Genomic DNA, 24,195 nt, shown 5'->3' with positions numbered 1-24,195 from the left:
CACGTCTGCTGACTCCCTCCCACCCAGGCCAAGCTCCAGCGGCAGTATGACAGAGAAGGGAAGGGCTGGGAGCTCCTGGCTCAGTGCATCGGAATGGCAGAGGGACACAAAATCGCCCCCATAGCCAGGAGACCATGGGCGGGCGGTGTGCCCGCCTTCAGGGTGGCTCTGCGACCGTATAGGGCAGCGTGAGAGTTAGTGACCTGACTCAGGTCGCTGGTCACACACAGGTGGCTGGTCCTTCTGGCTTCAGGGCTGTGCCTGGCAGCACATCCCTGGTGGGGCTGCGGTGCGCAAGGGGGCTGGCTTGCGGCCGTGCCCGAGGGTTGGGCAGTAGTGGGGCGTCCAGGGGAGACGCTTGACCAAGAGCCACGTCTCATTAGGGACCTCTGCCGGCTTCTCAAAATGGCACGGTGCTGTCAGCTCCTCTCAGAGTGGCGGGACACTTGGGATCCTGAGCACTGACCTATGGGGGTGGGCCTGGGTGGTGGGGAGAGGGTCTGGAAGTCTGGGCCCTGGGCCCCCCTGCTCACCTGCCAGCAAGTAGGGACACTATTCCTTGTGGCCTCCTCGTCTGGAAAACGGGGACGATGTCTTTTGGCCCCTGTGAGCCTTCAAGGAGGCGCCAGGTGCAGGGGCTGCCGTGCGTCACACGGGGGTGAATGGGGGGGACCTTCCCTCCCCCGCCGACCCCACCCAGAGGGGGACCACATAGGGGTCAGTGGTTGTTTTAACGTGTAAGGTTGAGGGAGCTGGGAGGGTCTAATCCGCTGTTTCCCGGGTGGTGTTCCAGGGAACCCTCCTGCCGGCAGCAGGTGGAGGACACAGAGGATTGGGGAGGCCAGGCTGCACCCCATCTCCGTCCCCCTGCTCACAGGGCCCAGCACCCCTGGAACACTGAGGCCCTTCCCATCAGGCCTGTTTGTGAGGGCGGGTGCGGACACGATGTGGGAACTGCTGGTCAGTTTGGGCTGATTGACGGGTAAACCGAGGCCGGGGGCCAGCATGGGGCGTGAACTGTAGTGACTGCTGAGGGTCCCCTGCCCGGGCCCTGGGCACAGGGGTCCGGTCCCCCCACCCTGCCCCGCCACTGCCCCGCGTGTGTATTAAGAAGCCATGGCGCCTCTCGCAGGTCACACAGCGGGGCTCCTTGCAGAGCTGCCCTGTGTCACCAGGGTCTCCCTGGGAGCGAGGGGGAGTGGCCTGGCCAGTGACCCTCTTCCTCTCTAGGAGGCTCCGCATTCCTGAGAGGTGACTGGCAGGGAGCAGGGGGGAGGAGTTGGTTATGTAATTGGGGCGGGGTGGGCCGCCCCCCATTCCTGCCCAGGGCGGGGCTGAGGGCTCCTGGGCCTGGTCCAGGGCTGGGGAGACAAGGCTCCTGAGGGTATGCTTGGGGAACACGGTGACCCACAGCAGGCAGGTCAAGGGGCACACGGGCACCTCCTGTAACTGGGGGCGCGTCAGAGGCGGCAGCTCGGCGCTGCTGATGGGCGGAAGCTCGTGAAGCCTGGGCCAGCCTCCAGCGCAGGGGGCTTGGGGCCCTGGGGAGGGGGCCACTCGCCGCCCCATCCTCACAGGGCGCCCGCGGACCCCTCCTCTGCCGGCAGGCCCTGTTGGGGAGGGGCACGGCGTCCGCGTCACACACCTAAGGGCCCAGGGTTCGCCCGCGGTCATGCTGACTGTGCTGGCGTGGATTCATGACGGTCCAGCTTGTCCTTTGCCTGCACCTCAGCCCCCTTTGCCCACCTGGGAAGGTTAAAAGCCCCCGCGGGGGGACAGTGGTGTGGGGCATTAGGGAGCTGGCTTTGGTCGAAGGTCTGGTGCCTTCTGAGATGAAGGGCCGCTGGTGTGGTCCGGGAAGACCCTGAGTCCTGCTGGGGATCGGGGCCGGTGGGTACAGCAGGAACAGCGACTGGCCCAGGGGTGGGCAGGGCCCAGGCTGGCGTCTGGGCTGTGTGGCCTCTGGCCGGGCGCTCATGCGGGTGAGAGGAGCATAGCCGTCCCTTAGCAGGTGGCAGCAGACCTCCTGGGGGAGGTACCCTATGCTGTCACAGAGGTGCTCAGACCCACCTTTCCTCCCTCGGCACGGGCACCTGCTGTGACTCTTCCGTCCCCTTGCCTACCCTACCCTGTGTTAACCTTCCCTGTCCCGTGTTCTGCCTCCCTCCCCTTGCCCTCTCTGCCCCATGTCACCCTTGGCCTCCACCCAGGCAGGCTCCCTTGTCCTGGCCTGGAGTGAGTTAGTCACTAGTTTTCTCCTCTGAGCTGATTTCCAGCCCAATGGGGAGGTAGGACCAGGGCCGTGGGTAGCCAGGGTGGCGGAATTTCTCTCGCTTCTTTTTTTTTTTAATAGAGACAGGATGCTTTAAGGTGGTTTTTAGAAATTAATTAATTACTTAGCTTATATTTTGGCTGCGTCAGGTCTTCGTTGCTGTGCGTGGGCTTTCTCTAGTTGCGGCGAGCAGAGGCTTCTCTTGTTGCAGAGCACAGGCTCTAGGTGCGTGGGCTTCAGTAGTTGTGGCACTCAGGCTCAGTAGTTGTGGCTCGCGGGCTCTAGAGGGCAGGCTCAGTAGTTGTGGCACACGAGCTTAGTGGCTCTGCGGCATGTGGGATCTTCCCGGACCAGGGCTCGAACCCGTGTCCCCTGCATTGGCAGGAGGATTCTTAACCGCCACGCCAGCGGGGCAGTCCCTCTCCCACTTCTGATGTGATTGTGCAGCGGGGTCAGTGTGGTGAGGGAAGGTGGATTTCACCCCCTCCGCGCTCAGGAACTGGGGGCGTGTGGCTGGAGGTGTCTCCCTGGCCTCTGACTGCAGGAGGGGTGGTGGGTTATCTGTGTTATGCAGCCCCCCGAACAGATCGCTTGTAGAAGTTCTGTGCGTCAGGCAGGATGGAGTGGAGGAAGCCCTGATGCTGACTTGGCATGCTTGGGGCCTCAGTTTCCCCCCTGAGCAGGGGAGGGCCTCCCTGGACCCTGGGCCTTGGGGTGGGCTGCCCCTGGGTGAGGGTCCCATCAGGGGAGCATTTGTGAGAACTCTTTTTGGACCTGAAGCATTGTGGAAGTTGAAGGAATCAGCTCAGGACGAGCTGGTGAGGGAACCCATCACCCACTTTCTGCAGGTCAGGGAAACCTGGGCTCAGAGGCCCACCGGAGGGGGCCCAGGGGAGGGTGGGCCCTCCTGTTGGATACAGTTTGCCGACGGGTGACATGCCCCCTTTGTGTCGTTACAGATCCCTCGTCCACCTACATCAGGCAGCTGGAGACCAAGGTGAAGCTGCTGGAGGGTGACAAGCTCCTGGCACAGGTAGGCTGGCTGTGGGCCAACCCCACCCTGAGGGCCAGCGCAGGCCCTGCTGCCCACCCACCACTCTCGCCCCAGCACGCCTGGGGTTCCCTTCCCCCCTCCCACCCCTAACCTTCCACCTGCCCCCGACTCCTGCCCGGAGTCACCTCCTGGGACACCTGGCCGAGGACGGCCACCTGCCTTCCCTCCATCACAGCCTTTCCCTGTCTTGTCCCCACTGTGGTCTGCGAGCCCCTTGGGGGCTGGCGCTGGGCCCGTCCCAGAGATGGTACAGAACACACACGCAAGTGCTGAAGCAATGGACTGCTTTGCCCTCTGGATGGGCGCATCAAGGCCCAAGAGGCGGGCTGGCCCGTCCCCGCTCAGACCCCCATGGAAACTTCCCTGCCCCTGCTGTGCCAGTTTCTCTCTGGGCTGGGGTCTGCCCTCCTCCCTCCTGCCTGGCCTGAGTCCACAGACAGGTGAGGCCAGGCCTTGTCCCTGGCCTGCCCCTGGCCTGTCCCCAGCACAGGGACGGCGGGTTAGAGATGGGTGATGGGGTCAGTGCGGGGAGGAGGTGGTGCAGGATGAGAGGTGGGGGGTAGGCGTCTGTGCCCTTGACGAGTGCGGCTGGAGCGTGGAGGGGGCGTGGCTGCCAGGACGAGGGGCCTTTCCTGCTGTTGGCAGGGTGGTGATGGGGGGCTGTGATCAGCCCGGTTGGTCGGGGTGTCTGGGGCCAGCTGGCTCGGCTGACCCTCCAGCCTCTTTCTCCCTTGTACTCATCCCTGACTTCATCTCAGTATCCCTCTCCCCTGCCACATCTGCTGGCCCATAAGTGGCCGGCCGGGATGCCCAGAGCGTTTCTCTGGGAACCAGCCCCAGGGAGGGCTCAGCTGCCTGGCCTCGTTGCTAGGCGACCAGTGGGCTTGGCGCCACTGCCCTGCTCAGACACCCTCTCTGCCCACTGGGCGGCGGCTGGGATGCTCACAGCCCCAAGTGCAGCCCGACAGCTGCCATCCCACCTCTCGCCCTCGCAGGGGCTGCTGGAAATTCCCCCTAGCTCGGCAGGACCCTGCAGAGTATGTGGTTCACATTTGGGTCTTTGCTCCCCCACATCCCATGGCCACCGCATTGTGTCAGGCGCATAGCCAGGCACTGAATCGCAAGGCTTGTTTTCAAACAAAATGTGTCACTTGTTAAGGTGCTGGAAGGGCCTGGCTACAAGATATGCTGGCTCCTCGGGGCTGGCAAGGGCAGGGAGGGGCTGGGGCCTCGCCTGGCGGTGGGCTAGGGCTCCTTAGACCTGAACACTCCATGTGGGCTAAGGAGGGTGTGTGGGGCGGGCTGCAGGCGCTGTAGGCAGGGGCGATGGGGGCAGCCTCAGGACTTGGGGGCCTTTGCTCTGGGGCTGGTTCCCATCCAGCGAGTAGGGAAGCGAGTCACTCACTTCAGCCATGTACAGCAGGGTGAAGGCCAGGACCTCGCTCTGGCAGTGGAAGCCTCCGACCAGCGGGTCACCAGCCTTGTGAGTCTGCCCCAGTCCAGCTGTTCTTTGTGTCACTGTTTCTGGGGAGAAGCAGGTTGAGAGCTTGGACCCCAGATTTGGCATGCCATTTGCAATGCTGTTCTGCGGTCCAGGCAGGGCATGGCTTGTGGTCCTGTTTCCAAGGACAAGGACAGGCTGCAGAGTGGCAGTCCTTCCTCCTCCTCCTGCCTCTGGGAGCCCCCTGGTCTCATAAGGGAGCCCCCCATAGCTGTGTCCCCTTGCCCCGTGCCCACAAGGGCAGAGGTGGAGGTTGACGGGGCCCTGTGTCTGCAGCATCAGGGGTGCGGGCCGCCACCTGGGCAGGGGGTTTCTCTGCCTGGTCCCTCCCCACCAAGCCTGCTCTGACCTGCTCCCAGGGGTCAGACTGGGGACATTGTCCTTGTCCTGGAGGCAGCAGTAGTGGGCTTCTGTCCCCGACCTGTACCCACGCCAGGCTCTCCGGAAACACACAGCCATCAGAATGGGGCGCGACCTCTCGCCCGGGCCCAGGCTTGCTGGCTTCAGGCAGATGGGGCTTTAGGGACAAGAACATGCTTTGGCCCAGCTCCTCGCTGGTACAGGAGAAGTGCTGGGAACGCCGAGACCATCCAGTGTGCCAGTGTTCCAAGTTTCTTGTTTCCTGAGTAGACTTTTCTTTCTCCCCAGATGAAGCCCTGTGAGGCTGAGCTGCTCCGGTGATAGCCGTGGGTGCTTGTGTGTGTCATGGGGGTGGGGCCCCTGGGTCCTATCCTCGTCTCTTCCTCACGAGGACTCTGCTGGCGAGTGGCGGTCTTGCCCAGGGTCTCCCAGTGAGCGGGGTCAGGGCCATACCCAGCATCCCGAGAAGGGGACAGCCGTGTGGTGCTGGGGCCTTGGCCCTCCAGTGCACTGCGTACCCACCTGCCCTGGTCCCCTTGCTTCAGCCGAGGGCTGACCCTCAAGCTACAGGATGCAAAAGCACCCGGGGGCCAGGGTGCGGGCAGGGCATCTCCAGGGTCATGGGCGGGACTCCTGTTGCCCCTGCCACCCGCTGCCGCCAGGGCTTGGCCTTGAGGGTGGGTGGGTGCCCTGGAGGAGGGCGTTGCTGTTCTGAGCCACGCAGGGGATGTGAGAAACAGTGAGAGGAGGGCCGCTTCTGGCCTGCTCAGGGCTTCCTGGTAGCAGTTGACACCTTGCCTGCCTCTGGGCTCCTAGGGTGGCTCAGGTGGCATCAGCTTTATGAGGACCCTTGAGCCACTTCCTCTCCCCTGGCCTCTGTTTGCTTACCTGTAAAATGGGCACTCACTCACTCACTCCATGTGTAACTGATCACCTGCTGTGTGCATGGCCGGCGGGGCGGTGGGGTGGGTGTACAGTGGTGTCCAGGCAGAGGCCTACCCACAGGGGGCACTCTTGTGCTGCCTCCTTGTCCTGGCCAGCAGGCTCATGTATACGGGAGGGCTGTGGAGGACAGTGGAGGTGGGGAGAACTCCGTGGGCAGGGCTCAGCCCACAAGTAGAGTACTGGTCTTATTTTGATGAGTACTGGTCCAGGGAAGATGGGGTTTTCTTAGCCTCCTTCCTCCTGGCCTCCTGCCAGTAGCCTTCCCCAGCCACCCCCAGGTGGCCCGGCACTTGCTCTGGGCTCTCAGCCCCATAGGCTGCCTCTCTTGCTGCTGGGATATTGGGATCCTCCTTGTGAAGCCTGGCCCTGACCCCTGCTGGACTGTTAGGTACTCAAGGACTGGGCTGCTGGGTCTCAGTGGTCACATCTGTGTCTCAATGCCCAACTGGACTTGGTGGATGCATCTTGGGGAACCCAGGCTGCACCTGCCTGGTCTCCCAGGCTGGGAGGGGAGGCTGGTTCTTGCCCAGAATAAGGAAGGTCTGCTTAACCCAGGGAGAGTGGCTTCATAAGGTAGTGAGTGTACCATCTGTGGAGGTAATCAAGTGTGGATGGATGGATGGATGGATGGGGGTGATGGATGACCGTGTTTGGGAATATTGAAGAAGGAGATTGCTGCCATGGGTGGGATTCTGGCCACGATCTCATGGGCTCTAGCTTGTGAGATTTCATGATTCTGGCACCTATATCTTTTCAGTGAAATCAAATTGCACAGAAACCTCCAGCTCTGTGCAAAGTGGAAAATCTGCCTTTGGCGAAAAGCAGGGGAGAGCAATGTTATTCTTTTAACTATCTTCGGGTGACGTGGCTTTGGGGTTTGGGTGGGAGGGCAGAGAGCCGCTGTGGATTCCTGTTCCCCACTGCCCACCCTCTCCCTCCACGGCCTCTATTTAACTCCAAAACAGCTTTAATTAAAAATGTGCCAGAGTGTTCACAGGCTAAATTACTGTATTGCAGTTCATATTTTCTTTCTCATGTCGGCTTTAAAATTTCATCAACACAGCTGCTTCCTCTGCAGTGATTCATCTGGAGCCCAGTATGTGATAGGATTTTTCCCGTGGATTCTGTGCCTAGCCGGGCTGGGCTGGAGGCGGCTCTGATTGACGCGGGGGCCTACGCTCTGTGGTTCCCTCCATTCACTTCCCTGCTGGGCTGATCAATGAAGGCTCCGCGTGTGCCCAGAAGCCAGCTTCACAAAAGAGCAAGAAGCAGGTCGGGCAGGAGCGGGCGGCCGTCTGGGGGAGAGGAGGCAGTGGTCCAGGCCCGTGGCTGTGACGGGTCCCAGCCGGCCCCCCTTCGCCTGGCCCCGGTGCCCACTCTTCCCATCCTGCCATGCCACACAGGGTCACTGTACACTCAGGTTGGAAGTGACCCCAGGATTTACACCAAGCATGGATGGGGAAACTGAGGCCTGGGTGGAGGAGGATTTCCTGGGACAGGTGATTGTATTAGTTTGCTAGAGCTGCCGTAACAAAGAACCATGCACTTTGTCGGAGCGGGGTGCGTGGAGAAGGGGCTTAAGCAACTGAAATGTATTGAATGTATTGTCTCACAGTTCTGGGGAGCATGGGGTCAACAGGTCAGCATATGAATTTGATTGGGACACAGTTCAACCTGTAGCAATGATGCTGTTGGCCTGACGGTATAAGAAAGTGGGTTTGAGCCCCAGAGGAGTCTGGGTTCAGATAATCCCTGCTCCACCACTCACCGGCTGTGTGGCTTTAGGTAAGATACCTTATGTCCCGGTGCCTGGTTTCCTCACCTATAAGACAGGGGCGATGGTGATGCCTGCTACAGCACTGACTGGAACCTGGGGGCGCCCAGGCAGTGCTTGCCCTTCTCTCCTTTTCCTGGTCTTGGGAGCCTGGGATTTTTCAAGGTCTGGAAGCCCACGCCCATTCAGCCGGGCTTGGTCCCTGGTGGACTGCTCCTTCTTGCCTTTTGTCTGCGTTTTGAACCATCCAGGCCTTGGGACTGAGGAACAGTCTGCTACTATCTGAGCCCATTGCTGACACCTCAGTACTGTTTCCCGCCTCCCCAGGGAGGGCTGTTTTGGTTGGTTGGTCCCCTTGCCCAAGCCCTGCAGAGATGCTGGCCTCATGGTGTGTCTGTGGTGGCAGTTCTGCTCGCTGGCATCTTCTGTGCCGTGCTGCTTCGTTGACGGGCTCTGGGCTGTCCCTGCTTCGCCTGTTTGGTGTTCCGGGGTTGGCTGTCATGTCCCCGCCCCTTCTGTCATGAGAGATGTGGTCTCCGGAGGGCTTCATCTGCTTCATTAGCAGAACCTTAGAACCAGTCCAGCCTCTTCCTCAGCCAGGGAGGAAACCCCCTCTTTCCATCCTCCAAGCAGATGGTCAGTCTAGCAACGTGGGCAGGAAGAGAGACAAGGAATTCTACCTCTGTCCCTTACGCCCGAGGCTTAACCAGGGTCCACCGTGAGCCAGACACCAGGTGCTCAGCATGGTAAGAGGCTAACCCCAGAGCCAGAGGGCCTGGTTCCAACCCCCAAAGTGCCACTTACCAGCTGGGTGGCATTGGGCCAGTGGGTTAGCCTCTCTGTGCCTCAGGTTTCCCAGCTGTAAAACGGGGACACTAACGGTGTCTGCTCCAGGATTGAAGGGCAAATCACGGAAAGCACTGAGGGCCGGGGCTGGCTGGCGATAAGGGTCGGGGGTCAGCCACTGTGACCTCACCTGTGGGCCGTCCAGCAGCTGAGTGTCCTACTGGACCCCAATTGACATGCAGGCAAACAGAGACCTGGGAGTGGGCGAGTTGCTCAGGTCCACTCAGTTGCGATGGGATTTGGATTTTGCAACACCTGTGCCCTCCAGAGTCCCCCACCTGCCTCCACAGAGGTTACATGGCCCGCCCCTCACTCACCTCATCGGAGCAAGTAATGGTCCCACCAGGGGACCCGTGAGGGGATGACGGTCATTGCGGTTGGGACCCGGTCAGCGCGGTACCCATCAGTTACAGGCCACGTGGTTCTGGGCAGTACACACATCCGGGTTTGAAAAATGGTTTAGGACCTGAAGTCGCATGGGGGTAGGGGGCAGTGCCAGCTGCGGGTGAGACATCAGCCACGTGTTAACCGCACGTGGACGACACGCTGCCTCATCTGAGCAATAACCGGAAGAACCCGCTGGATCCCCGGCCACGCCGCAGCCCCTTTGATTCACGGCCTGCTAATGAGTTCTCGTAAAATTAAAGGCGGAAAAAAGCAGGTAAATCTGGTTGGTAGGACCTGTACGTTCTCGTGAGAGACCTTGCGGGCCACATTCGCCCTGAGGACGGGCAGATATCTGGCCTTGCCCAGCTGGCTGGGATCTCGGGGTGCCTCTCAGAAGGGCAGCTGTGTTCCAGTGTGAGCCTCGAGGAGGGCTGTGAAGGGGTTGGGGCCCCAGTTCTTGGCGTGTGGTAGGCACGCTGTCAGTCCTTGTGCAATCTGGAGTTTCTAAAAACACGGGGCTCCTGTGAGGCGCCTTGGGGACCCCGACCTCGGCCCTTGGCCTCCCTGCTGCAGCCCAGCCGAGGTCCTGGCGGCTTTGGGCTAATGGGCGTCCAGGGGAGGGAGGGCAGAGGTGAGGGTCGTGGTTGGCATCGCTGGGTGACACTTGCTCTCTTCCCTTCCAGCTGCCCCGCCCCTATGGCCGCCCGAGAAGCTGGCTTCAGGTAGAGCTGCCCGGCAGGGCTTGTTTGCAGTGCTGTGTGGGGTGGGGGCTGCTTGCAGTGCTGTGTGATGCCCTGTCTGCTCTGGGTGCCCCCCGCAGCGCCCTCCCATCTCTTCCTGGGAGCTGACCACCACCCAGGGTGCCCTGGTCCTGCCTTTAGATTCATTGTGGGATCCGCCCTCTCTCTGAGCTGGTGTTACTGCCCAGTTTTACAAAGTAACAGCAGAAGAGTTATGAGACAGTGGCCTCTTGTGATGCTGCACCCGGGCCCCTGCTTACCCACCTCTCACCGGATCTGCCCAGCTTGTGAGGTCAGGGGCAGGTCGAGATCTGCACTTTGCAGGAGAACCTGCAGCGCCTGGTAGGGCGAGGGCTTGCCGAGGCCACAGGAGTTAGTGGTGGCTCCCAGCTGGCCCAGGTCCTCGAGCGAGGTCTCCAGGGATGCCTGGAGGTAGGAAGAACCCACCAGCGCCCAGTGCTGGGCTCCCACCCTCTCCGAGCGCTACAGCCTTGCCACCCCTGGGAGGTAGGTGTCACTGCCCTGTGTTAGGGTTTCGGAAAGCGGGGCTGGTGTCACTTGTCACCTGTCCCCATGATAGAGACACCGACACCTCCCTGTACCACGAAGGCTGGCAGGCTGAGGACTGGCTCCCACTGATGGGGTCCTGCCCCTGGTCACTGCATACACATCGGCCCATGGGCCCTGCGTCTGGGGATCTGAGCAGTCACCTGAGGGCAGATTGCCAGGTGGGGACGCCCGGGCGCCCCCGTGTCGGTGCTCACCTTCCATCTCCGCAGTGGCAGGCCCCGCTTCACCTGTCAGGCGCTGCCTCCCTGCCTGGGTGCACCCGGTAGGACCACGTCCTGTTGTAGCCTGCGGCCCACCCGAGGGGCTGAGAGCCCTTTGGGACCAGGAAGGCAGGGCGAGTAGCTGCCTCTGAGCGAGCCCAGAAAGCGGCCCCCCAGGGAGGAGCCCTGAGTGGAGGGGCGGGGAGGTGGGCGCCTAGCCTTGTTTTCTCTGAGTTCTGCCCTTGGCCCGTTTCTGTTCAGCACCTCCTTTGACGGTGCTCCCCAGGAGGCTCTGCAGGTGGCCTCAAGGGATCCCCCGGCTTTGCAAGCAGGAGTCGCTGGGCAGGCGATGACTAGGTGCTTCTGTGGCTGGGAGCCTCCTTGCAGCCCCACAGAGGCCCGGAGAGGCTGGGGTAGCCTGACTTCACACTACCCGCCGCGACCCGCTCTGAGCTGGATAGCGTTGCAGTGATGGCCCTGGACAGAGGCCCCGGGTGCCCTTAACAGTGGGATGGGAGGCTCTGCAGCCTCCTGGGTCTCTCCCTCCCGGTCCAGAACTCTTGTGCTGCTTTCTCGTGGGGGACAGGGCGGGGTGGAAGCGGCCGTTGCCGTAGCTGCAGCGCTGGATCGTTTCCTTCCCTTTTAAGGATCCGGGCAACCCTGTTCCAGCTCCTGCTCTGTGTGTCAGATCCGCTTCCCTGTGTCCCGAGGGACCCCGTCAGGGGGCCTGGGGGGCAGGGCAGTCCTCTCCTGGGGAGCAGTGGTGCGCCCCGTGTCCTGCCCGCCCCGCCGCCCCAGAAGGCCCCTTCAGCTTCGCTCCACCTCAGTGGTGAAACCCTAGGGATTTCATCTTCCAGGGCACCAAGAGGCAAGAGGCAGGAGTTTTAATTTGGGTTTAAGTGCAGTCGTGTTGCTTCATGTCGATGCGTCATTAGCTGCGTTGCCCCAGCATTCTCCCCGCCAGCTTTGTGGCTTTTTGCTCATAAAGTGCTGTGGGCTCGCAAATAGTTATGGACATCGCCGGAGGCAGGGGTAGGAATTGCGTGCTGCTAAGTAAAAACTCCCCACCCTCTTGCACACACACCTCCTCCCCAGGGAATTATCTGCCGGGAGGGAGGAGACACACAGACCTGTGTTTTCAGTAGCAGCACGTGGGCTGCTTCTGAACCCCTTTGGTCCGGGATCAGAGACGCTGTGGAGGAGGGGAGACTCAGCCCAGAGCAGAATCTAGACAGGGTGCGGGTAAGGACAGGGCAGCACCCGCCGTCCTGGTCCCAGGGGCCGACGGGAGAGAGCAGTGGCTCCAATGCCTGGCCCTGTGGTCAAATCCATGCCAGTGTGTGTGTGGCCTGCGGCCCCAGGGGTGGACGTTCAGCATGTTGAGTTGAGAACACGCTTTCCACTGGAGAAGATTTTGTAACTGTCACAGAGATCTGGCCAGGAAAATAATTGGCTTTGGGATTTTTGCCTATAAATGGAGCTGGGGGGGCGGATCCCCATGGGAGGGTGAATGAGTGCTGGGTGAGGGGCGGTGTCTCTTTCCTGTTGGCGCCCGGTGGCAGAGGCTCGGCTCAGATAGACCCCTGGCTGGGCCAGGGAGGGTCAGTATGCCTTGGGTGACAGTCCAATTTTAAGATAGAGGACTGTGACCGAGATCCCCCTGTAAGACCCTGCTGCAACTCAGGGGACCCCACTTCTCTCCCCTCTGTGTCCCTTGGTGACCTTGGCCACACGCCGGTGCTCCCTAGGCCACGGGAACAGTTCTTAGCTAGGCGGCTGGTCTCGGCTCTCCTCAGGCCGGCGGGAGCCTGGGGTGGGGATGGGATGGGAGTGGGGTAATGAGGGGAGTGACTGCCTTTCTCCTGTTCCTCCGGGCCGCCTCCGCTCCTGTTCTACAGATACTTACAGGGCACTGCTGTGTGTGCCCAAGCCCTTGAGACCTGGGGCGTCTGACCTGGGTCTGATGGGGGCGGGAAGGCAGAACCCAGGGAGTTGTTGAGGCTGGAGGCCCCGTGAGAAATGGGGGCCTGGGTCCAGCGGCGGCGGGGGGGGAGATGGGTGTGTGCGGGGCCCCCCGGGCAGAGCAGGGGAGTGCTGGAGAGGAGGAGGGGCCCCCAGGAGTGGCTGCCGCCCTGTCTTGCTCCCCCAGCCCTGGCCTCTTCCCCTCCTAGGGTTTGTTTGGGCAACTCAACGGCTGCTGCTGATTTATGGGACGTTCCGCTGCATTTTATCTGCCCAGAAGTGTTTCTGCAGTTCCTTTGAAGTAGAAGAGGGTGTTGGGGTCAGAAGCACCACCCCAGGGCTGTAGTGATGCAGAGGGTCCAGAAGCCAAGGTTTCTGCTCAGCGGGACCAGGGGGCCTCCGCTGGATTGAGCGTGACCCCTGGGTCCCCCCGCCTCTGGGTCCAGCCCCAGCTTCTGCGCGGCTCTGCTTTGCCCCGAGGGGAACCACCTAAGGCCACATAGGTGCTTGTTCATTCATTCACTCACTCATTCATTCAGTAATTCATTCATTCCCGCTTCCCCCCTCCTTCTAAGCGTGCCCTGGGCATTCATTAGTAATGAGCCCGGCTGCGCTGGCACCTGTGGATACAGAGGGTGAGGCCCAGGGCTCACACTTACGAGCTGCTTTCTGACGGTGGAGGCTCACGGGCAGCGTGTCAGAGCGCTCTGCAGGCTCACACCTTGGGCAGCCCCAGCCCCGTGGAGGCGGGAGGACTTCCCCGAGGACGTGGACCCCAGGGGCTGCAGAGGCCGTTCCCCAGGCCATTCGGGGACCAGTGCAGGGTGCTGGAGCAGAGGAACGAGGGGGGCGGGGCGGGGCGAGCCACGCTCCCATTCACTCACCTGTCTATTCAGCCATGCAAGAAACGTTTATAAAATACACAGCAGGGAGCGAAACGAAGCCCCTGGCCTCGTGGCTCTGACACTTGAACAGAGAGATGGACGTCAACGGCTACTGATGAAAGTGGCAGTGAGATCAAATTGGGGTGGGGGCGGAGGGAGGGTGCACAGGCCGGGCCTCCAGGCAGGTGTGAGGAACAGAGCGGAGGGAACCCACGGAGGGAGCCCTGCCTGGACCGGGCAGGGGTGTCTCGTCCAGCGGTCCGAGGACCTGACGGGAGCATCCTCGGCCCCCTCAGCCCAGCCCCTCGCCCCTCACCTCTAACCCCTCTCCCCTTCTCTCTCACGCAGCAGGCAGGCTCCGCAGAGTTCCGGACACTGCGGAAAGGCTTCTCCCCGTACCACTCGGAGTCCCAGCTCTCCAGCCTGCCGCCCTCCTACCAGGATGCCCTGCAGAATGTAAGTGTCCCTCTCCCAAGAGCCCCACTGTTCCCATGTGGACCGCCCACCTCCGGAAGTGGAGGGGTGAGGCTCAGACCGCCTGGTGACCTGCCCAGGGCACGAGGATGGTCCACGGCTGAGCTGGGATTGGGATCCTCAGCTTCTGCCCGAGCTGCTTCCAGGGCAAGGCTTGGACGGCGCCTGGGCTCCCGACCCTTGACCCTCCACCCTCGACCCTTAGAACCTTGTAAGGGCCCGGCGTGGTGGTGAGAGGTGGGGGCCCAACTTGGGATACCGTTGCCGGCAGTGCAGGCTGGGGCAGAGGCCACGCGGCCCAGCCGCTGTCTGTCTGTGCAACTCGTCCGCCTCTGTCACTCCTTGGACACAGCAGGGAGTGGCTGCCCTGTGTGTACGTGAGGGCGACTACCCCAGACTTTATAACGGAGGTGGGAGAGGAGCTCAAGTTTATGACCGTGGGCTTCCGTTATCATCAGGGCGCCTCCAAGGTGATCCTGGCTTCTCGCCTGGGCTCTGACCTGCCCTGGGTGGGACAGGGAGGGCAGCGTGCGGCCAGCTCCCTGGGATGTGCATGCCCGGCTCAGGACTGCTCCCTGTGGGTGAATGTGCCCGTCATCCCTCTGTGACCGAGGGATGTATTCTTGTATTCAGAATACGCAGATCTACAGAAGCAGAAAGTACATTAGTGGTTGCCAGGGGCTGGCAGGAGGCGGGAGGAGGTGATGAAAACGTTCTGTTGGATGACTGTACAAATCTGTGAATGTGCAAAAACTACCTCCCAAGAAGCACGCGTTCGCATGAGCTCTGTAGATGTTTATTGAGCATCTGCTACGTGCAGGGCCGTGCTGGGCGCTCTCCACACACAGAAGCCCTGCAGCAAGGCAGGGACTTGGTGAGAAGTCCCCACGGAACAGATGAGAAACCGAGCTGGCCTGAGGTCCCTTGCAAGGTGGGCCTGGACTCTCCCCCAGGGTCCCAGCCCGGCTGTCTCCCTTCCATCCCAGCCAGCAAGGGCAGCCCCGGGGTTCCTCCCTGGGCCTCTGCGCTGGCAGGAGCAGGCCGATGCTGCCGCTGGCTGCTGGCCGAGCGCTCTGCTGTTTCTCTTCTGAGGCCCTCGCACCTTCTCCAGGAATGTAGCTGCTGACGCTGTGCAGGCAGCAAAGCCTGCTGATGACAGATAATCCAAATATTTATCCAGGAGCCCCGTGGCTGAATGAGGCTCCATGATGAAGGGCTCTCAAAGCCCAGCATTGCATTGCCCCCACAGGAGCGGCTCCCCCAGCCCTTCATACCCTCTGCCCTCTGTTCATTCTGATTGACTGTGGGAATCCTAACAGCTCACGGGACAGGGCACTGAAGACTTCTTGGTGAGCTGCAAACTGTAAAGTGCTGTGCAAGCCTGGCTGGCTCCTAGGACGTGCAGATGGGAGCAGAGGGAGCTCACTCCCCGAGGCTGAGCCCCTGAGGCCTTGACAGTGCTAGCGGAGGGCATGAGTCTTCCGGAAGGCTTCCTGGAGGAGGCCTTAGGAGGGGCTCCCTGTGCTGTCTTTAGGCTGCCTGCGTGCCATGGGCTGTCACCCCCTTTGGAGGGAAGGAAGCTGAGGCCCACTGGGGTGGGGTGGGGTGGGATGGGACGGTTTGCCAGGGTCGCATGGCTAGTGCGTGCCAGCACCAGGCCAAGCTGGGCTTGGAGGCCGGGTGCCGGCGTGCAGCACGAGGCCGCGGGCAGGCTGTTGGGGCAGATGGAGAGGGTGATGGTGTCTTGTGGGAGGGGCAGCCACAGAGGCTGCTGAGGAGGCAGTAGAGGGGCCGGAGCTGAGGTGGGAGTTCAGAGGCCAGGCCCCTTGGGACGTTTATAGGGCGCTGAGCCCTTGCTGGGCCCTGGAGGGCCTGTGGGTCCACAGGGAGAGGAGGTTTGTGTGGGGGGACCCCCTGTGCTCTGATGCTGCCGGGGGCCTCGTCTCTTCCACAGCTACGTGTGGGCACATTTTCTGTAAGGCTACCTGCATGTCCACATGTCAGAGAATCCCGGGGTGAAGCAGGTGACCCTGTGGGGTGGGGACACCTCCTCCCTGCCCAGCTGGATGTCCCCACCCTCCCCGACCCCATCCCTACCCACTTCTCCCACCCACTGCCTGTCAGTGGAGCGAGCAACGGAGGTTGTACCCATCAGGGTCTGAGAGGAGGAGGCTTTGACAGCTCCCTCGGGGAAACTGGTTTCCCTACTTTTTTTTGGTCAGTTGACTATATTTAAGTGTCCATTTCAGTGGATTTTAGAATCTTCACAGATTTGTGCAGTCATCGCAGCAGAACATCTTCATCACCCTGGAAAGAAACCCCGCGCTCCTTAGCAGCCCCTCCCCGCAGCCCCCGCCCCCAGCCCCTTGGCAACCGCTGATCTACTTGCGGCCTCTCCGCATGTGCCTTTTCTGGATATTTCGTATAAACCGGAATCATAAAACATGCCATTCTTTGTGACTGGCTTCTTTCACTTAGCACCGCGTTTCTAAGATTCATCCACATCGTAGCCTGTGTCAGACCTTCATTGCTTTTTATTGTCAAATTTTATTGTCCACGTAAATTTGGACAGAGTTTAATGTGCAACAGCTGTGTGGGTGCCCCACATCTTGTGTGTCGTTCATCAGTTGCTGTGCATTGGTTTGTTTCCATTTTCTGCCTGTTGTGACTCGTGCTGCTCTGAACACCCCTGCACGGGCACGTGTGTGGACGCCTGTGTTCAGTGCTCTTGGGAGCACCTCCCCGCTTTTGGCTCCAGCGCTGGAGTCCCACAGACCCGGGGGGGGAGGCTCGGCCCCCTGGTTTACTAGCTCTGTGGCCTTGGCAAGTCGTGCAGCCTCCCCTTACTCATCTGTAAAGTGGGAGCATAGAAAGACAGCGTCTGCGCAGAGGGTGGCAAGCGGCACTCCGTGGGCTGCTCTGCTCCGAGTGGGCTCTTAGGAGGTCGGGGGCAGGCATCACCGGGCTTTCCAGGCTGTGGTCCTCCTGCCATGGCAGGCCTGCAGGGGTGAGCTGGGTTTGGGAAATGCTCTAAAGGTCGCGGTCCTGACCGCTGTCCGGTGGTGGCTTCAGTCGCAGGAAGCCGCGGCTACGCTCTCATTAGCACCTGCCGTCTGTTTGGTGGGGTGGCCCAGGAAGCGGTTGGATTGCACGGCCTATCGTGGCCACTCCTAGTCTTTGCTTCAGAATCGGCCCCCTTACAGTGCGGGCGGTCAGGGAGCCCCAGGCGCAGACAGGACCTGAGGCCAGAGGAGCCCAGCCAGGGCCAGGCGCCTTCCTGGGCTGTAGTTGTGTGTGGTCGCCCCCTGCTGGCCTTTAGTGGGGAGGGCAGCCTTCTGCCTCAGGGTGCGCACCTATGTGTGTGTGACCCACCCGGCACCTGTCTCCCAGAAGCCGCTTTGGTTTCCCCCGCATGACACACCCGGCCGGGATCCAGAGACCGGGCAGCCTGGGCCAGAGTTAGGGAAACAGCATCCCAGGCTCTCCATACAGCCTGGGACACAGGGACTCTAGCTGTCGTGCAGACAAGGAAACCGAGGTGCAGAGTGGGTCGGGCCTGCCTGGAGAACCCTGCCCAAGCCCAGCTCTGCCGGACATCAAGGCTGTGGGGTCTGGCCTCTGCCTGGAGCCAAGAGCAGGGCGAGCCTGCGAGGCCCTGGGATCAGGTCCGGGCCACGCGGGCCGGTGGGGAGAAGGCAGAGGGTGGCTGCTCGTGGTGGAAGATTCCAGGCCCCGAGGGTCCCCGCACAGCGTGGCCTGGCTGGGCAGGGTCCCAGGGCGATGGCCTCATGAGCTGAGCTCACTGAGTTGGCCTGGTCTCTGGAGGGGTCATCGGGGGCCACCGACGGAGAAGGAAACCAAGACTCAGAGACAGGAAGGCTGCCCAGACGCCAGGGTCTCCCCTTCACGCACTCCCTGGGGTGTTCTTGGTGTTTAATCTCTGCCTTCCAGCATCCGCCGGTTCCCCTCAGGTCCCCTCCCAGCGTCTCCTGACCTCCCGGCTCCTGCCGCCCCGCGGTTGCATCGGCCTCCTTGTGTGTGGGCTCCTTCTGTGCGGCCCCGATCCCTTCTTGACCTTGCTCTGGGGCCGGGGTCCCCGCTGCAGCCCCAGCCAAAAGCCCTGCCTTCCGCCCCATGGACACCTGGCCAGCCGGGGAGAAGCCGGGCAGACAGACACTCGGCTTCCGACACGGGCGGGCAGAGGGCCAGGGAGTGGGTCCCTTCCTCTCCCGGCTTGCCTCCCGGCCCCTCAGGCTGATGTGGGTGGTGGGCACATGGTTGCCAGTTAGGGTGTTGGCAGAAGGAGGTGGCACTGTTCCTGGGTGGCCGGACAGAACTGGGAGGGTCAGGGCTGGAAGCCCCAGGAATGCCCTGGGGGGTGGAGGCCGGGGAGGGAGAGAGACCTTAGGAGGCAGGCCGCCTGGGGCTGGAGCCCAGGTCCTTCGCACCTTCCCAGGTGACCGGCAAAACAGACAGCAGACCTTCCCTGTGGGCTGTTTAGAGGAGCCTGCGGGATGTGTGTGGGGAGTCCCGATGCTGCCCCCCGGCCTCACGCCCAGCCTCCTCTCCCCCGTCACCTCCACCCCCATTTCCTCCCGCCTGGGCCCTGGCCACGCAGACGCAGTGCCCTCTCCCAGCTGCTGGCGCACCTGTGGCTGCCACCTGGGAGCCAGCCAGGGCGAGCTGAGACGCACTTCCTTCCCACAGGGCCCGGCCTGCACGGTTCCCGAGCTGTCCCCGTCGCCCTCGGGCGGCTACAGCTCTGTGGGACAGAAGCCCGAGGCTGTCGTACACGCGATGAAGGTGAGGGCCAGGCCCTGCCGCTCCCTCGGGGGCCCCCAGATCCTGCTGCACTTCAGGAGCCTGTGACCTTGGACCCCACGTTTGCCCTCTCTGAGCCTGGGGGCAGCTGAGCGGCAGGGCAGGGACTTTGGCCTCTGGGTGGCCGTGGCTGCCTGGAGCACCGTGGTGTGGGGATTCCGCGGGGTGCTGGGTAGCGGCCAGGGAAGCTGAGGCCTGGGGGAGGTGGGGGGAGGGCTGGCACTCCCCAGGGTCGGGGATGGGGGTTGTGGGGTGAGGCTCAGGCCTCCCAGGCCCACTCTCCTCCTGTGCCCTGCTCAGGGCCTCCGGGTGCGCCCTGCGGTGCATCTCCCACCATGGCATCCCCATCCCTTCACGTGTATGCGCGCCGCGGACGCAGTGCACGGTCCCCCGGGTGTGAGGCCTGGCACGGCTGCACAGACACGGCACACTCGCGCCTGTGCGGGCGGTGACCGGGACACACCCCTGACGTGCATGAGCCGGGCCGCCCTGAGGCCCAAGTGGGGGCCCGGGGGCGGAGTGAGTCCCCCCGTGTGACAGTGGTCCCCACCCCACCTGTCCTCCCTGCTCCCGCGTGACCTGTCTTCAGCTCTGCCCCCGATGCTGACACGGGGTGCTGCTTCCCTCGTGTAGCGTCCCCGGTGTCGCTGTACCGCGGGGAGAGGACGCGAAGCGGGGAAGGACCACCTGGCCCTTAGGCCTCTCCATGCCCCTGTTCCCTGCACACCACCCCTCCGTCCCGGGACCCCACGGCTCCCGTTCGCAGCCGCGGCTCAGGGCGACCTGCCTGAGGCCTGCCTGGTGGCTTCCGCCCCTGACCCTGGGCCCTGTCCCCTGCAGGTCCTAGAGGTACATGAGAACCTGGACCGGCAGCTCCAGGACAGCTGTGAGGAGGACCTGAGTGAGAAGGAGAAGGCCATCGTCCGAGAGATGTGCAACGTGAGCCTCCTGGGGCCCGGGCCGGGGGTGACCTGGGGGGGTGGGCCCTGTGTGGCCATTACTCCCCCAGGAGGGGCCGGTGACCTGGGGGGCTGGGAGCGGGTGCTGGGGCTTCGGGAGCCCTGGCCTCTCTTTGTCCACTTGACTTCCTCCCCCCTCCCGCCTCCCTTCCCTCTTCCCTTCCCCTCCCCTCCCCCTTTCCTTTTCCTCCCCTCCCTCTCTCTCCTTTCCCCTCCTTCTTTCCTTCCCCCCTTCCCTCCCCAAGAACAGGGTCCCTGATCTCTGGTCTTGCTCGCCCCATTTATCCTGACCCTTGGCCCCTGTCCCCTGATGCCTGTCTGGCTCCCAGCCTCCCAGCATGCTGGTGCCCCTGCTGGCTGCCAGCGCACAGGTGCTGTTCACGGGGGTGCAGGTGGAACGCTCCATTCTGCAGGACGCCCCACCCTGGAGCTAGCTGCCTTGGCTTTTGGAAGCTGGGCTTCTCTGGGTCTTTGGGGAGGCAGAGCGTCATCCCCCGACCCGCCTGGCCAATACGCATGGTCTCCTTGGACTCGTGAGGGAGCCAGCAGGGAAGGTGGATCACGGGGTGCACCTGGGCCTCGCTTGGGATGAGGTGCCCCGAATCCCCCTCCTCTGCCACCTCCTGGGTCTGTAGGCCCCACTGGACAGCCGCGAGGCCAAGTCTGCCCCCAGATGTGACCTGCTCGGGGTGGGAGGTGTGGTTGTGAAGGGTGGACGTGCAAAGACGTACTCTGAGGGTCTCTGGGCCTCACGCGGCCTCCGTGTCCCCTCCTGGCCCCATGGCTCTCGGGACGCAGGTGATTCTGAAGAGCGATGGGGCAGTCTGTGCGCACAGGCCCCTGGGCAGGCTTGGGATGGGCCCTCCACTCACAGCTCGCCCCTCCCCACAGGTGGTCTGGAGAAAACTGGGAGATGCCGCCAGCTCCAAGCCCTCCATCCGGCAGCACCTGTCTGGAAACCAGTTCAAAGGACCTTTGTAGGGCCGTTCCCCTGTGGACGTGGACTGGCCCTGCCTGGGGTCCCCAGACGTGGGCAGGCCCTCGCGCCGAGCCACTGTCTTCTTTTTCCGTGGTGAATTGTACATAGGACGCTGCCTGCTGTGGCCTGGCTGCGGGGGGTGCGACTCCATTTCCCACCTCTCACACACCAGCAAACCGGGAAGACTATTCCCCGCAGCAGAGCGGCCTGGACAACCTCGTTCCTGCTCAGGGGCCTGGGCTCTGGGCTCCATTGGCGAGAGGCTGAGGCTGCTCAGAGATGTCCGGCCCAGGAACCGTGCCGGGCTGTGCCCAGCCTTGGTGGAGGGGCACCTCATCAAGACCTCCATCCCCGGCTGCCACCTGTGCTGGACAGAGGCCGCTGGCAGCTGGACTGATGCACGGGGCACCACTTCTGACCCGCCTGCTGTGGCCTGAACACTGGCTCCATAAGCAGTGGGTCCCCAGAGTCGTGGATGAGGAAACTCACCCGCGGCCCTTCCTCTGGCCCCAGGGCCCAGCCTCCCCGCTGCCGGCTCTGCTTGTTTTTAGAGTTCACGCCCCTACCCCTAGCCACACACTCTGCAGTGTCCCCTCACCCTGTCCTAGGCTGTGCCCTATCCTTTTGGGTCCCTCCTGCCCAGGGCCCGAGGCACCTCCATTTCTGTGCTTCGCATCATGGGCTGTGTGGAGTCTCTGGGCTGGGCCTCTCTCTCTGCATGGGTGGCACCGGGCCGTGGCCAGGCCTCTGCTCAGGAACGGTTGCCCCCGGAGCTTGGACCCCTCTTGGATCACTGTGGACGGAGTCGTGTGGCCGTAGGTGAAGGAGTTCTGCCCTCCTTGGGAGGAGCCCTGCTTGGCTCTGGTTTTCATTTTCCTGTGTGACCCTCAGCAAGTCACTCAGCCTCTCTGGGCCCCTGGTCGGGAAAGGAGGGCTCAGAGGTTCGAGGCCATCAGCTCTAGTCAGCCTGTATCCTCACTCACAGCGCGCGAGCCAACGGGGTCCTCCTGCTGGAGAGGCGGCTGGTGGGTGGGCTGGGAGGGGCGGAGGCCCCAGCTGAGTTCCGCTGCCTTGCTGCCTCCTCTCGGTGGACGGTCACCTCCCTTCCTGAGCCTCAGAGTCCTCCCCTGCAGAGTGGGCAGCCTAAGGTCCTCCTTGCAGGGCTCTGGGGATCAAGTAAGACCTTCAGTGTAAAAGGATCGTGTATAAACTGTAAAGCGAGACATGTAAATTTTAAAGTTTGTGTGCGAGGGCAGTGAGGCCCCGAGGGCGTAAGTGATCAGTGGCGTATCACAGACGAGATCCCAGAGCCTGGGGGGCGGGGACAGGCTGCTGTTGTAACCAGCCCCCGTCCACCCGCTGTCTGCAGTTCCTCCCCCATCGCTGGACTCCAGTGGTCATTAGAGCTCTGTGCGCGGGCGAGCGAAGAGCCCGAGAGGCTGGCTTGGCACCGGACAGGCCTCATCCGAGGCTCACGCGAGGGACGGGGACCAGGTGAGGGGACGGATGAGGCTGCCCCGTCCCTCTCCCCAGCGGGGACGCTGAGCCGTCCCCACCGCCTGTCTGCCATCGGCACCCTTGGGTCGACACTCAGGGGAAAGGCCCGCGGCCCTCACTGTGCCCGAGGAGTGCTGAACGGGTGCCGGTGACGGCGTCGGGCACGGCCCTCTTGCCCTGGGTGTTACAGGAAGCTATGGGCTCTCTGGAAGGAGCTGGTCCCTAGGTCATGTGGTGAGTTCCCTGTCATTAGGGGTGTGCACTTGGAGCTGGGTGAACATCCTCGGTCATGTTCTGGGTGGCTTCTGCCCGGGTGGGCAGTCAGCTGCAGGGCAGAGGCCCCCTCCCGGGTCCTGGAGTCCAAAGAACCGTGGAGCAGCTCGAGGGGGGTCTGGGTCTCTTGGGTGGGAGCCACATCTGAGAACCCGTGTGTCACGTCTGGGTCAGGCTGGCTTGGCCACCACTGAAAATAAGCAATAAGCCAGGTGTCCTGGTGACTGCAGGTCTCCTGCAAACGGACCCAGGGAAGAACAGCCTCCAAGGGACCTTTCCCTGCCAGAGGGAGGTGACCCTGTCCCCTAGTGCTGCGGTGGCGTCCGGGGAGTGGGTCAGGCGTTCCCTCCAGAAGCAGCCTCCCGCCTGCCATGGAGGCAGCACCAGCTGGTGCCGACGTCTCCTTCCTGCCCCTGCCTGTGTCCCGGAGCCAGCACTGCATGGGAATGGCTTTTGAGGGCAGAATCGTACCTGTGACGGCATCTCTTTTAACGTAAGCTGTCGAAAAGCCTGCAGCGCCTCTGCGCGCCCCACGCCGGCCTGGGGCCCAGCTGCAGCGGGAGCCCACGGCTGGGAGGAGGGTCCCGGGGGCCAGCTCGGGGTGAGTCCCTGCTCTGCCACTAGCAGGGAGTGTGCAGGGGGTGACACCGGCGAACCTCCCATCTGGAGCCTCAGCTCTGAGAGCTCGTGGTGGGGTGTTGCTGAACCTGATGTCCTTTCATAAACACACTGTTTCTAGCGCCCGAAGCCCCGTGTGACACCTGTGCTGTGGCTTCCTTTCCCACTGTGATGGATGTCACCCTTCCAGCCTCATCCCAGGTGGCCAAGCCCATCCTGGAGTCGGAATCCACTGAGCACATTTTTATCCAAAAGTTATTAGCCACACATCAGTGTTGTTTAAAGAGAAAAAAGTGACCTTTTTTTTTTTTCTTGAAAACTTGAGAGGAAACAATACATACTACTGACTTTTTTTTTTTTAAGAAACAAAGGAAATGCATGACTGCAGAGCGGGAGAGGTGTATATTTTTCGTAACGTGGGGGAAGTACTTGTGCTGCTCTCTGGGAATGGGCGGACCGCCTGGCCCCTGGCCCCAGGCCGGCAGCCGCGCTCTATCTACCTTCTGTCGGATGTGACCGCCCGAGTACTGGGGCCGCCCCCTCCCCAGCTCTGGGCAGAGCTGGGAGCCCTGGACTCCTGTGCCCGTTTCTACCTTCTATTGAACCACTTTGATTTGGGGAGAGAAAAAAAATTAGAACTTTTTGATAGTGTGGTAAAAACATTGATTTGAACTATTTTAGTAAAAGGAGTAACAGAAGATTGTGATAGTGTATACTTTGCGCTAGATAAATAAAGGCTCTTGCAAGCCTCTGGTGGGTACGCAGTGCTCATTTGTTTTGGGTGATGGGGCCCCTCAGGGTGGATGGTGGGGGCCGCTGACTGCTGCTCCATGGCCTCTAGTCATAGGCCAGAAATGCAAAGCATTTCAAATCCGAACCCTGGTCTAACCCAGGACCCTGTCTATTGGAGGGACACTGACAGTTCCAAACCAGCTTGAAATTCAACTGCTTCCTCCCAAGAAAGCCCACGCAGGCACTGGACGTGGGAGGCTGCCCCATGAGGGTACTGCCCAGGGAGGGGCTTGGGTCTGGCCGGTGGCCAGGCCTCTCCTGGGCAGCGTTCCTCCACTGCCTGTTGC

General features: G+C 62.1%; 1 protein-coding gene across 5 annotated transcripts in view; it reads left to right on the top strand.

Moving 5' to 3' along the window:
- Positions 1-23,867, top strand: part of CCDC85C (coiled-coil domain containing 85C) — an 83,508-nt gene extending 59,641 nt beyond the window's left edge. The window contains exons 2-7 of one of the 5 annotated variants that reach the window (XM_060295267.1): positions 3,232-3,305; positions 9,823-9,861; positions 13,844-13,951; positions 18,677-18,772; positions 19,631-19,729; positions 20,641-23,867. In XM_060295267.1, the coding sequence (XP_060151250.1) occupies positions 3,232-3,305; positions 9,823-9,861; positions 13,844-13,951; positions 18,677-18,772; positions 19,631-19,729; positions 20,641-20,730 (506 nt within the window). In that variant the 3' untranslated portion in view covers positions 20,731-23,867. The remainder of the gene's footprint in view (positions 1-3,231; positions 3,306-9,822; positions 9,862-13,843; positions 13,952-18,676; positions 18,773-19,630; positions 19,730-20,640) is intronic. The other 4 variants (XM_060295268.1, XM_030883401.2, XM_060295269.1 and 1 more) reach the window with 4 other exon arrangements.
- Positions 23,868-24,195: the final 328 nt, after the last annotated feature.

This window comes from Globicephala melas, chromosome 2, assembly GCF_963455315.2.
Source record: "Globicephala melas chromosome 2, mGloMel1.2, whole genome shotgun sequence".
Classification (NCBI taxonomy): domain Eukaryota; kingdom Metazoa; phylum Chordata; class Mammalia; order Artiodactyla; family Delphinidae; genus Globicephala; species Globicephala melas.
The sequence above is the reverse complement of the archived record's forward strand: the minus strand, read 5'-3'. Positions and strand labels throughout refer to the sequence as shown.